At 43.0% G+C, this 14291-nt stretch overlaps 1 protein-coding gene across 4 annotated transcripts in view; it reads left to right on the top strand.

Moving 5' to 3' along the window:
• MTHFD1L (methylenetetrahydrofolate dehydrogenase (NADP+ dependent) 1 like) overlaps nt 1–14291 on the top strand; it is a 209955-nt gene that overhangs the window by 20256 nt on the left and 175408 nt on the right. For 3 of the 4 annotated variants that reach the window (XM_087425142.1, XM_087425144.1, XM_087425143.1), the window contains exon 7: nt 5005–5141. In XM_087425142.1, coding sequence (XP_087281268.1) covers nt 5005–5141 — 137 coding nt within the window. Of the gene's footprint in view, nt 1–2873; nt 2951–5004; nt 5142–14291 lie in introns of those variants that run through there. The other variant, XM_087425145.1, reaches the window with a different exon arrangement.

Here is a 14291-nt window from a genome sequence, read left to right as displayed (position 1 = left end):
TTCGTTAACCCAGTTGTTGTTCAGTAGCATTTTGTTTAATCTCCACGTATTTGTGGTGTTTCTGATTTTCTTCCTATAGTTGATTTCTAGTTTCATACCTTTGTGGTCAGAAAAGATGCTTGGTATTATTTCACTCTTCTTAAATTTATGGAGACTTGTTTTGTGGCCTAATATGTGATCAATCCTGGAGAATGTTCTATGTGCATTTGAAAAGAACGTGTATTCTTCGGTTTTTGGATGGAATGCTCTGTATATATCTACTAAGTCCATCTGTTCTAGTGTGTTGTTTAAGGCCAGTGTTTCCTTATTGACCTTCTGTTTGGATGATCTATCCGTTGGTGTAAGTGGAGTATTAAAGTCCCCTACTATTATTGTGTTACTGTCTATTTCTGTTTTTATGTCTGTTAATAATTGCTTTATATATTTAGGTGCACCTACATTGGGTGCGTAGATATTTACAAGTATTATATCCTCTTGTTGGATTGTTCCCTTGATCATTATGTAATGCCCTTCTTTGTCTCTTTTTACAGTTTTTGTTTTAAAGTCTATTTTGTCTGATATGAGTACTGCTACCCCAGCTTTCTTTTCATTGCCATTTGCGTGGAGTATCTTTTTCCATCCCTTCCCTTTCAGTTTGTGAGTGTCTTTAGGTCTGAAGTGTGTCTCTTGTATGCAGCATATATATGGGTCTTGTTTTTTATCCAGTCAGCCACCCTATGCCTTTTAATTGGAGCATTTAGTCCATTGACGTTTAAAGTAGCTATTGATAAGTATGTACTTACTGCCATTTTTTAACTTTTTTCTTTTTCTCAGTGTTTTAGTAGTCCTTCTCTGTTCCTTTCTTCTTCTATACAGAATTGATGGTCACTTTAGTTTGACCTCTGTCTGAAAGCTGTACAATTTAACTTCCCTCCTCCCTCCTTTTATGTTTTTAATATCATATCTAACCTCTTTTTTGTGCATTTGTATCCATTACGTTCTTATCATGGAAATAGATAATTTTTCCTATTTGTGGTCTTCTCTTTTCCCCTTAAATCAGTCCCTTTAACATTTCTTGTAGCACTGGTTTCTTGGTGACAAACTCCTTTAATTTTTGCTTGTCTGGGAAATTTTTGATCTCTCCTTCCATTTTGAATGATAACCTTGCTGGGTAGAGTATTCTTGGCTGTAAGTTTTTTCCTTTTAGCACTTTAAATATATCGTGCCATTCTCTTCTAGCCTGTAAGGTTTCTGCTGAGAAGTCAGCTGATAGCCTTATGGGGTTTCCTTTGTATGTAACTTGACATTCTCTTGCGGCTTTTAGGATTCTCTCTTTATCTTTAATTCTGGACATTTTGATTATGATGTGTCTTGGTGTGGGCCTCTTTGGGTTTATCTTGTTTGGGGCTCTCTGTGCCTCCTGTACCTGGATGTCTGTTTCCTTCCTTAGGTTAGGGAAGTTTTCATCTATTATTTCTTGAAATAGATTCTCTGCCCCGTTGTCTTGCTCTACTCCTTCCGGGACACCTATAACACGGATGTTAGTGCACTGATGTTGTCCCAGAGGTCCCTTAGACTGTCCTCATTCTTTTTAATTCTTTTCTCTTTTACCTGTTCACCTTGGGTAATTTCTTCTAGTCTTTCATCCAGCTCACAGATCCGTTCTTCTGTATCCTCTACTCTGCTTTTGAGTCCCTCTAATGAATTTTTCATTTCCAGTATTGTATTCTTCATTTCTGATTGGTTCTTTTTTATATCTTTCATTTCTTTGTTGACATTCTAACTGAGTTCATCTATTCTTCTCCCCACATCAGTGAGCATCCTTAACACTCTTAGTTTGAACTCTCTGTCAGGTAGGTTGCTCATTTCTGTTTCACTTAGTTCCTTTTCTGGGGTTTTGTCCTGTTCCCTTACTTGGAATGTATTCCTTTGCCTCCTCATTTTGCCTCTTTCCCTGTGCTTGTGTCTGCGTATTAGGTAGGTCAGCTACGTCTCCTGCTCTTGGATAGGTGACCTTATGTAAGTGATGGCTTAGGGGGCCTGCAGTGTGCTTCCCTCAGTTCTCAATGTTCCAGGGGTGACCCCTATGGGGGCTACATGTGTCCTTCTGTTGTGGCCTGTTTGCTCTCCCTGTAGGCACCCAGGGAGGCCGAGTTATGCTCCTGTCCAGCTGTTGTAATGCTCAGCTGCTTGTAGTTGTTGTGGGCCCTTCAGTCTCTTTATCAGGTGTGGGGAGCCCCAGCACAGTTGGCTGCAAGTTCTAATACCACATTTGTGTTGCAGTATTTCTTTTAAGTGAGTAGGCCCCCAGCGTGGCAGGTTGTTAGGCTCAGGGCCTTACAATTGCTGTAAGCCTCTAGCCTATTAGGTCTCTTGTCAGCTCTCTGAGGATTGCAGCTGGGTGGGGCTGGCCTCAGGCACAGGAGGACCCAATTGTTTCAGGCTTTGGAAGGTGGGGCAAACCTCCTATGTGGGTCTTTGAGAAGCACAAGTCTTCTGCAGCTGACAAGCCCTGCCGCCCACAGGTCCACACACACAGTCAACACAGTCCTGCCCCATGTGCGCGCCCGACCTCCCCAAGTGGACCCAGTCTCTCCACGGCGGGAGCCCCACACACTCCGCCACCGCCCCATACTCTCCACCCGCTCCTTGTGCACTCCCTGCACCACTGAAGTCAGTTCAGTTGGCAGGCTGCAGAGAATCCAGTCACCAATCTATGCAGGCCCACAAGTTGCCTGAGGGCTTGTTGTTGGGTGGGACCAGTCTCTAGGGTGGGCTGCCTGCCCTGGCTGAGCTGGATTAAATCGGTGCTCTAGCGGGTGGGGCAGACCCTGGGCTAGCAGGCCTCAGGGAGAACTCCAATGGCGTCTGTGTCAGCACGCCCACACCAGGCCACAACAATGGCTGCCGCCAATGTTCCAGTCCCTGGAGAGGTCTCACCCCTCACCGAGATGCACTCAGGGCCTATTAGGTGAGTCTCTTTTCACCACAGCACTGTGCACCTTTCTTTCTGGTGATTTTAGGTTGCTTTCTCAAACTGGTGAGTTTGCGCGCAGGCCCTTTAAGAGCCGGTTTTAGTTTCTTTGTGAACCGGGTTTTCTGGGGGTGCTCCCCAATGCTTTAGTAGCAGGTGCAGTCAGATATTATGCCACTCGTCTCGATTGTGCTGGGTCCACTAAATGCCCGCTGCGGGGGCGCTCCCTGGCTCAGGGCCCCGCGCCTCCAGGGAGGCTGCGTACCTGTGGGCTGTTCCCGGCGGCCGTGACGCTGGCGGCTTGTGAAGGCGGCGTTTTTTCTCTCCAGAAGGGAGTCTCTGCCTCTTCCACCTCAGTTAGGATTGTCCGTTGTTGCAGGCGTTCCTCTTATCCAGTTTTCAGTTCTGTCTCAGGGGTGATTTTTCCACGAGTAGTTGTAAATTGGTTGTGTCCGCAGGAGGAGGTGAGTTCAGAGTCTGCTTACGCCGCCATCTTGACTTCTCTATTTATTATTTTTTTTTGTGAGGAAGATCAGCCCTGAGCTAACATCCGTGCCGCCTCTTTTTTTTTTGCTGAGGAAGACCGGCTCTGAGCTAACATCTATTGCCAATCCTCCTCCTTTTTTCTCCCCAAAGCCCCAGTAGATAGTTGTATGTCACAGTTGCACATCCTTCTAGTTGCTGTATGTGGGATGCGGCCTCAGCATGGCCGGAGAAGCAGTGCGTCGGTGCGCGCCCGGGATCCGAACCCGGGCCACCAGCAGCGGAGCATGGGCACTTAACGGCTAAAACACGGGGCTGGCCCTACGTGATTTTTTAATAAGGATTTGTTTCTGGAAGATTCTAATTGAAACATGGAATAGTATTCAATATTGGCTTTCTTTATTTTTCTCATCTTTAGGGAGATACAAATAACTGTGGCAGATTTTTCTAATAATATTAACTGTATTACAGTTTTAAAGAGAAATTGGTAAAGATGAATGATTATTCTGTTTTAAACAAGTTTCTCATGAAGTAGTCAAAATAACTACATTGAAAAATGTTGCAAGTTTCTACTTCTCAAATCTGTCAATATGTAGACCTAGATAAGACTTATATTTAAGACTTAAATGAGGAAGCTATGAGATATAGTTTAGGGTATAGAAACCTAGACTGGGATTTATCAGTGAGCAGTATCTCTTTCAGGAATCGGTATTTAATTTCCATCAGTCTCCCTTTGACCTTGCACGTTTATGTCAGTGACATAGAAATGGATAATTTCTTTTTCTTCGTTATCAAATTTAATGAGTAAAGTATTACTGGTGGTTTCATATATTTAAGGGCTTTCTAACTGGGTGCATAAAAATTCAACTAAGTTTTTCTCTACTCCAGCTTGAGTAAAAAAGAGGCAAATGCCCCTCCCTCACACCTGAACTTGCCACAAACGAAATTCCAAAATATATGCCAGTGTTCTATTAGAAGAGTAACTTTCAAGATATACCTTTAGGACATTAGCCATTTAGCTTAAATCTCTGAGATGATCCAAATAGTGTTTTTCCATCATATGGATTATCAGGATAATTATTCTCAGTCATTCTACCATAAAATTCTCAAAAAAAAAGAGTAAATCATGGCTAGTAAAATATAGTAATGCATTTTAGGAAGAAATTCAGTAAGAATTGGCACTAAAAGGGTTTGAATAGAGAATTTTGTTTATTTGCAACATGACTCCTGGCTTATACAGTCATGCGTCGCTTAACAATGGGGATACTTTCTGAGAAATGAGTCATTAGGTGATTTTGTTGTTGTGTTCACATCATAGAGTGTACTTACACAAACCTAGGTGGTATAGCCTACGACAGCCTAGGCTATAGGGTGCTAATTTTCTGGGACCACCATCATATATGCAGTCTGTCGTTGACCGAAACGTTACAAAGCACATGACTGCAGCCATTGTAGGTTGGTACTCACAGGGCCAAGTTTTAAAAGATTATTTTTCCTTAAGTTAAAGCTATATGGGAGGAAGGCTCTGAAGTTTTGATTATAATACTGAATTTCCATTTGGCGGTTAGGTGTCAACTTAGATGGGAAGAAGATCTTGGTGATAGGAGCCCACGGGTCTTTGGAAGCTGCCCTACAATGCCTGTTCCAGAGAAAAGGGTCCATGACGATGAGCTCCCAGTGGACAACACCTCAGCTTCAAAGCAAGGTAAGCATCTCTCATGTTGGAAACATAATCTTAAACGCTGTATTAGAAAAGGAGAAAGACTGGAAATGTGTAGGCCAGGCATTTAACCTCAGAAGTTAGAGAAAGAACAGCAGAAAGTCTCAAAGGATGAAGACAATGAAGAGCAAAGATTAATGAAATAGAAAACAAATATGTATGAGAAATTCTCAACAAAGCCAAAAGTTAGTTCTTGGAAAAGTCTAGCAAAATAGACACATCACTAGCCAAGATAATCAAGACAAAGAGAGAACACCAGCAATGTTAGGAATGAATAAGGGGACATAACCAGTGAAACAAAAATTATTTTTTTAAAAGGAGAATATGAACAACTTTATGCTGGTGAAATCGAAAATTTGTATGAAATGAAAGTTTTCATTTCATACAGAACTAGAAAATGTAACGACATGGACTTAAGTAAAATTGAAGAGACTTGTATACATTAAAGATAGTGAATCAGTCTACCCACCAAATAAGCAAACAAAAAAGGCAATAGGCAGTGTTATAAATGAGTTCTGCCAGTCAAAGAACAGATCATAATATTTTCTCCAGAGAATACAAAAAGACAGAACACTTCCTAACTCATTTTATGAGTGCCCAAACCAGACAAGGACAGGATGTTAAAGGATAATTACAGGCCAGTTTCACCTATGAGTATAGATGAAATAATCATTAGCAAAATATTAGAAGATCAGATCCAGCACAAGGTTGGGGTTTTCATAAGATTGTAAGGGTGGTGTAACCTCAAAAAATTTGTTAAAATCTGTTAGTGTAATTCACACATCATCAGATTAGAAACTATGCTCTCACCAAAGTAGATGCAGAAAAGTCATTTAATAAAATCTAGTACCCATTATGATTTTTTTCTAAAAAACCTTTTAGCCTAGGAATTTAAAGAAATTCTTTAACCTGATAAAACATCTATAAAAAGTTATAGCAAGTATCTCATTTAATAGTGAAATATTAGAAACATTTCTTTTAAAATTAGGAAAGACAAGGGTGCTTGTTATCAGTACTCTTAATCAGCATTGTATGGGAATTCCTAGACGATGCAGTAATATAAAGAAAGGAGGAAAATATACAACGATAGGAAAGGAAGACCCCAAACTGTCATCTGTCCTAGATAATATGATTATCTACATAAAAAGCCCAAAAAGGATCTAGAAAAAAATATGAGAATTAATAAGAGTTCAGCTGAGCTCTTGGATATAAGATCAACATGCAGAAACCAATTACGTTTCTAAACACCATACCCACATTTAGAAAATTCATTCTTCGAAAAATACAATTTCTAATAGCAATGAGAATATAAGATACTTAGGACTGTATTTAACAACAGTTATTTCTGACCTTTTGAAAGAAATATAATTTTGAAGGAAGTCATTAAGAAGACCTAAGTAAAAGCAGAAAGCGTGTTCATGGATAAGAAGACTCAGTATCTTCTCCCCTAAAAATCTAAATTTGAATCAAAATCCTGACGTACTATTGTTTTGTAGAATTTGACAAGACAGTTTTGAAGAAAGCTAGAGCTGTAAACATCAACATGGAAGACTTTTGTAAAACAGCATTCATTGAAGAAAAAGCAAGTTGCAGGAGGATATATTTCATGTGACACCATTTATATTAGGTCTAAAAAGCAATAATATATATATGTATTAGGGCTGTATACATAAAAAGTCAAAGTATAAAGAAATGAATGGGAACTATGAACCAAATCAGGAAACCATTTACAGGGACAAAGAAGATGTGGATGTAGCTAGAAAGGAGACTCACTTATGTTGGTCATGCCTTTTTTCTTAAACTCAGCAATGGGTGGGGTGTCCAGGTATGTTATATTATTCTTTTACATTTTCACGTCTGAAATAGTTAATAAAGTTTTAAGTTCAAAAAATGTCGCGCATTTCACAAATTTCAAGCAAAGTGAAGTTATATGAAAAGCGCATTAAGTACGATAAATTACTGCAGAACAAAATCTAAAAATACACGTTCCTCGCGTTGCAGTGTGAGAATGGAAACAAGGAGCAAGTTGCAGCCCTGCCCAGGGAAGGCAGGTATCGAGCGAGACTTGTAATGTTTGAGTGCAGGCGGATCTAATATATGCAGTTCTTTCTTGTTGTTAAGACCCCTCAGAAACGTGGTCTTGCAATTAAAATCGAACCTGTGTGCTTTTTTAGTGGTCACCACGTGGTGGCAGCCTATTCAAGAAAATTCAAGGACGATGTTTTGTGATTTAGAGCCCAGAATTTCTGATTTGGAAACTTAGTGGAAGAGGAAAATAAACCTTGCCTTGAACTGAACAGCTGCCGTGAAAAAGAGAAAAAAACCTTCGTTGGCAATTCACTGTTTTCACAGCTGTCACAGATACTTTTTGCTAGTTGTATCTGTATTTTTGAAAAACAAAGACATCTTTCAAAGTACTTTTTTATTATGGGAATAAATCCCCTGGACTCTTCTTTGGGATAAATCTCATCCTAACTTTGAGAACAGTTGAGTGGCCTTACTCTCTAGATAATCTAGAAATTTGGGTAACATTCCTGTTTTCATCCTTCTGAGAAAGTTTTCTTTCATAGTTGGTGGTGCACACACATTTTGTTTCCTGAGTTCTTGGTATTTAGAACGGCATCGCCGTGAATCTTAGACGCTGTCAACTTTGAGTCTTTTTGTTTTTTTTTTTTTTACATTTTTCATTTATTTATTTTTCCCCCAAAGCCCCGATAGATAGTTGTATGTCACAGCTGCACATCCTTCTAGTTGCTGTATGTGGGACGCCGCCTCAGCATGGCCGGAGAAGCAGTGCGTCGGTGTGCACCCGGGATCCGAACCCGGGCTGCCAGCAGCAGAGCGCGCGCACTTAAACACTAAGCCACGGGGCCGGCCCCCAGTCTTTTTGTTTTTTATTGCTTCATCTTCATAGCCAAAAATATGGAAAGAAAGGTTCAGGGCTTCCTGTACCTGTCCTGAAGTTTTTATTTGGTCTCTGGTACTTGGCCCCCTCTACCTGGCCGACTTGTATATGGCAGGCTCCCTTCCCGCCACAAGATAGAGCCTCTCTTCCCAATTTTCACGCTGGCAGCTACCACTTCACTAGCCGTGTACCTCCCCATGATATGCCTCCATGCTCCTGCCTGATATTTGACTTTTCACTATTCCAGTGTTTTATTTCTAAAACACAGGCCATTGCTGGGCCTCGTTCCAAAGGGTCAGCAGGCCCTCTGCAGACCACAGTGGTGGCAGTTCACCTGGTACAAAGAGCACCTAAGCAGGGCTAGCATCCTGGGGCACCCGGCTGGGACAGGCTGTGTCCACCCTTGCCACACCCTTGGGAAAGCTTCACTGTGAAAAACGCTGAAAGTACAAATTTAACAACAGATTGGGATTTTTGTCTCATTTCATCATCAACGAATAAAACATGCATTTTAAGGGTATAGTCCCTTTAGCTTCTCATTGTCAGCCGTGATAAGTGTTGGGGAAAGAAAAGGGCAAGCAAAGGATTGTGGCTATTAGGTCGAAGGAAATCATCTTTAAAAAGCATTTCTTACATGCTTATTTGTACCTGACATGGAACAAGACCTGCTGTTGGCCATCTGGTGGAGATTCCCAAAGCCAAGGGCATGAGGGTCTGGGGATCAGGGGGTGGCCATGTAACTCTAGAGTCCTGTCTACACCTCCCAAACCGCACATGGCCTTTCAAGTCTGGGATGCCCTGCAAGCAGTCGCAGCCCACTGCACCCAGGAGGAACTGCTTTCGAAGGTGTGGACTCAGACACAACATTTGTGTCCTCGTTAAGCAGTAGAACATTGGCTTTGGTGACGAACAGCCTTAGCTGTTACTTAACTTCTCTGAGCTGCTTGTCTGCTTGTGCATCGAATGGGGGTCATAATACTCCCTACCTCATAGGGCTGTTGTGAGAATTCAATAATCATGTAAGTTGACTCAGCACAGAACTTGGCACCTGTTAACATCCACATTAATAGCTTGGCTGCTGTTAAATGGTGAGTCAGGAAAGCCACTGGCAAGTTTCACCATGCAGATGTGTAATTGATCCACTGTGGGTCGGCAGGTGGGTCAGTCAAATCGTAAGGAGATAAACTGATAAAATAGCCTGACGTATGTGTTTCCAATGTTTGGCCCGGGGAAGGAGAGAGTTGCTCTATCTGTGGGGTCTCCCAACAATATGTGGAAGCCGAGGGAACTAAACCAATGCAAAACTAAGAGATGATGTCCCAGTGGGAATAGGTGCCCAGCTTCGGTCAGCAGGATTGTTAGCAGCTTTAAGGAATGGAAGGGAGAACCCTGTGCTCCCCACCTGTGGGCCTGTTCCTTCCTGTGACTCCTGTGTCATTCGGAAGATGCTCCACTTCCATTTATGTCTTTTTTTCCCCCCCCAAAGCCCCAGTAGATAGTTGTATGTCATAGTTGCACAGCCTTCTAATTGCTGTATGTGGGACGCGGCCTGAGCATGGCCAGACAAGCGGTGCGTACGTGCGCGCCCGGGATCCGAACCCGGGCCGCCAGCAGCGGAGCGCGCACACTTAACTGCTAAGCCACGGGGCCCCATTTATGTCTGCTGGGGATTCCTGGTTTACCAGTTGTTCCTTCCAGGCCCTACAATTTTGAGGAATAGTTCCATCAAGTCAGCTAAATAGAGATGGATCCTTTCTCTGTCAGCCTGCCTGAATCTAAGGGTATTCTTTGGATACTGATTATGCATAAAGTCTCTGCAGAGCCTGAGTGTGAAGAATCGAGATTTGCCTTTTTAGAGTTTTACAGAAAAGAGTAGACTTCTGTATTCGGTAGCTTTGTAGCTGATGCCTGTCTGAGTGTATCATTGAAAATGAAGACTAAGTTTCCTGCTGTGGGTCTGAGCATCACTCCTGGGCTTTGAGATGCATTGTGCATTTTCATGCAGGGGAGGGGAAGAATGTCTGGGCATTTGTCCAAATTAGCCACATGCTCTGGAGCATCAGATGTCAGGAAGCCAGAGCACTGGGTGTGGTGTTTTTGAGTAGGGCTTAGGAATCACCATTTTTCCTCTACCCAAATGTAGGCCCCACAGTCAGCTTCCCAGGGCCCTGGAGTGGAAGGGCACCCCTATGTGGGGACGGGACAGAGCCATCTGCCCAGTGAGAATTGGCCTGGATTTGGAGATAATCTCTTCCCCACCCTAATGAGTTCACCCTGATGCCAAAAGCAATCTGATGTGAGAGAATGTTCTGCATTTAGTGTTTATGAGGCAGAGCGGTACCCCTCTCCAGGGAAAAGGGGTTGACAGGTACCTCAGGACTCTGCATGCACACCCATCCCTCGTTCCACTAGCTGGGGAGCCTCTTCTGAACGTGCAGTTAGACACAGCAGGAAGATGGTGGTGAAACAGCTCCAGCTGTGACGAGTCAGGTCCATCCCAGCTGTGTGTGTAAGAAATAACCTAGAAAGAAAAGAACCGTTTTATTTAGTTTTTCCCAGAGGATCTCGTTTCTCCTTCTGAGCACAGAGACCCTCAAAACTAGTACTAACAGAAGAAGGAAAAAATATAGGTCTGTCACATTTGAAGGATCAAAGTGTAAGTTTTTTGAGCAAAGCTAAATTATCACGAAGTCATTTCCAGTGTAAGTTTAGTGCATAACATGGCTCACAAAAGGCTTTTAAAAGTGAATTGGAAGATTCTATGTATATTTGTATTATACCTATGAAATCTTGAAAAAAGAATAATCTCTTTTCCAAAGATTGGGGGAAAAAAAACCTTAGCTTTTAAACTGGGCTAGATTAGTGAGTTACATGATAATTCTTTTTCTTTTTTTTTATATTTATAATTTTTAATGCACTTATCTTTTAAATCCTGTGGGAAATAAGAAGTGGAGTTACAAAACAAAAATACAAAGATACTGGCTTTTCTGGAGGTCTTTATTTCTTCATACGGCTTGGAGTTACTGTCTGGTGTCCTTTCCTTTCAACCCCAAGGATTCCCTTTTGCATTTCTTGTAAGGCAGGTCTAGTGATAATAACTCCCTTGGCTTTTGTTAATATGCAAATGTATTAATTTCTCTCAGTTTTTTGCAGTACAGTTTTGCTGGATATAGAATTCTCGGTTGACAGATTTTTTTTTCCCCCGGCATTTTAAATATGTCACCCCACTGTCTTCTGGCCTCTAAGGTTTCTGATAAGCATGATAATTCTTTTTTTTTTTTTTTTAAGTTTATTTTATTTTATTTTACTTTTTTTGTGAGGAGATCAGCCCTGTGCTAACATCTGCCAATCCTCCTCTCTTTTTTTTTTTTTTTTTTTTGCTGAGGAAGATTGGCCCTGGGCTAACATCTATGCCCATCTTCCTCCACTTTATATGGGACGCCGCCACAGCATGGCTTGCCAAGCAGTGCGTCGGTGTGCGCCCAAGATCTGAACCGGCGAACCCTGGGCCACTGCAACGGAGCGCGTGCACCCAACCGCTTGCGCCACCGGGCTGGCCCCCCTGATAATTCTTTTTAACAAGACAGGGTACACTTAAAACAGTATCATATTGTAACAGTGATACATTAATTGCGTTAGTGGTTTCTGTGAACCAGACACTCTCCTTTACTCATGTTATCTGGTTGATTCCACACAGTCGTCCTATGACGCAGTTCTGTCCTTCTCTCATGTTACAGATGAGGAAACTGAGGCTCAGAGAATTAGAGACTTGCCAAATATCTATAATTTTAAAATGATGGACGTACCACCTACAGCCTGGATTTTTTAGCCACTGTCCCATGTCAGGTCTTATTCCGGATAATCACATAAAGTCTAATCTCTAATCTTTTTTTTTTTTTTCTGTGAGGAAGATTAGCCCTGAGCTAACATGTATTGCCAATCCTCCTCTTTTTGCTGAGGAACATTAGCCCTGGGCTAACATCTGTGCCCATCTTCCTCCACTTTACATGGGATGCCACCACAGCATGGCTTGATAAGCGGTGCGTAGGTCTGCGCCTGGGATCCGAACCTGCCAACCCCGGTCTGCCAAAGCGGAGCGTGTGAACTTAACTGCTGTGCCACCGGGCCAGCCCCTCTAATCTCTAATCTCTAAAATGCAAAAGTACCCGACAGCTTGGATGTGGAACGTTAGAAGGACCAGGGCCCAAGACACTGGACTTGTGTTGAGTTCACTGTTGTTTTATCCAATAGTTAGTAATCCCACAGACATCCTTTTAAGAGAAGGGAGCTGAAGTGGAGTGAGTGTCGTTTCCTCCCTGAGGCCTGGGCTCGTCACTACTCTTCAGAAGGGCTGGAGTCCACCCTATTGAGAGGGCAGGGCAGGGGCACCCTGGTCCTGTGTGGACACGCAGGACAGCCTCATCAATGGGAGTGCCTCTCCTCCCACACCTGTGATGAGTGGATGGAGGAGATAGCTTCCGACCCCGGGTACCACAAATCTTGTGCCGAGCAAATACCAAGGTTACTCTGTGATGTGTGATTAAATGACCTGAGCTTTCCTTGACAGATTTTTCTCTGTTCGTTGGACTGCGAGTGCCTGTGGCTGTCAGCTCCCCTTCTTTTCACTCCTGCTTCTGCCTGATCATTGTTTTACTTATTCACACCAGAAAAGATGAATAGAACATTTTTTAAAACCCCCAAATCAGGCCCTTCGTATTTAGCAGTGTTGAGAGAAGGATTTGTGAGAGAATCTATTGAAACTAATGGGCGTGCAATCAAGAGGGAGCCATGTAAAGTGACAGACTTGGTCATCTTAGGTGGCTCAAGGTGTATATTGCACAAGAGGAGCAAGACTCCAGGCTCTCCTGCAGAGAACAGGCCAGTAACATCACCTCCAGTCCACCGACGTATCATCCTGTTTGCCTTTGTATACCATCAGCAGAGCCTGACTCGGTCTTTCACCCCCTCTTCTCCAGTGCAAATGCCTCTGAGGGATGTAGAATTAGAATACTTTAATCGGAAGGTCTTAAACTTAATCTGTGATAATAAAACATGTTTGTGTAAAGGTTTAGTTTCCAAAGCTTTTTCCTATATTATCTCATTAATGTTACACCCTGAAAACGAGGTGTTATGCAGGGTGTCCTAACCCTGGTGTTCCGTGAAAAGGAGCAGAGTCTGGACGTGAATCCACGTCTTGTAACCCCACCCATAGCCCTCCTCCCACTGCACCTCAATTCCTTTCTTTTTTTTTTTTTTTTTAGATTTTTTATTTATTCAGTTTTTTCCCCCCAAAGCCCCAGTAGATAGTTGTATGTCATAGGTTCACATCCTTCTAGTTGCTGTACGTGGGACTCGGCCTCACGTTGGACGGAGAAGTGGTGCCTCAGGGCGCTCCCGGGATCCGAACCCGGGCCGCCAGCATCAGAGCGCGCGCACTTAACCGCTAAGCCACGGAGCCGGCCTCAATTCCTTTCTATCCAGTGCAACTTCCTCCCTATCCAGAGGAGGCAACTGAGGCCTGGAGAGTTAGTTACTCAAAGGAAGTGGACTGCAGAAATCTGTTGATGTGCAATCTGAGGTTCAGAATTGGAAAGCACAGATGTGTCAGGAAATGCAAAGCTAAATTTCCCACAGCCACATCAGTTCACATCAGTTCACATCAACTCGAACCCGCTACAGATATTTATGTATGTGGTTAACAGCACAAACATGAATCGTGAGGGCCGTCCTGCCTCTGTGAAGCATGGCTTGTGTAGTGTTGCCCTGGGAACAGCAACTTGGGCATTTCCTCATTTTTGTGCTACATGGTTCTGAGCCTTTGTCATGGTAGAGTCCCTCTCAGCACGCGCACGCACACACACACATACACACACACACACACATGCACACACACAGGCTTTCTCTCTCCCTCTGCTTTACTTTTTAATTTTATTTTATTCCCAGGGTGTAAGGAAGGGAATTATTTATTTATTTTATTTTTGCTGAGGAAGATTAGCTCTGAGCTAACGTCTGTGCCCGTCTTCCTCTACTTGGTATGTGGAACACTGCCACAGCATGGCTGGTGAGTGGAGTAGGTCTGCGCCTGGGATCTGAACCGGCAAACCTGGACCACTGAAGCAGAGTGCGTGGAACTTGAACCACTCAGCCACAGGGCTGGGGCCTATTTTTTTTTTTTTTTCGCTGAGGAAGATTTGCCCTGAGCTAACATCCATTGCCAATCTTCTTCTGTT

This window comes from Ceratotherium simum, chromosome 38 (assembly GCF_057802395.1).
Source record: "Ceratotherium simum simum isolate JZ-2026a chromosome 38, ASM5780239v1, whole genome shotgun sequence".
NCBI classification, from domain to species: Eukaryota; Metazoa; Chordata; class Mammalia; order Perissodactyla; family Rhinocerotidae; genus Ceratotherium; species Ceratotherium simum.
This window is presented reverse-complemented; position numbering and strand designations above follow the sequence as displayed.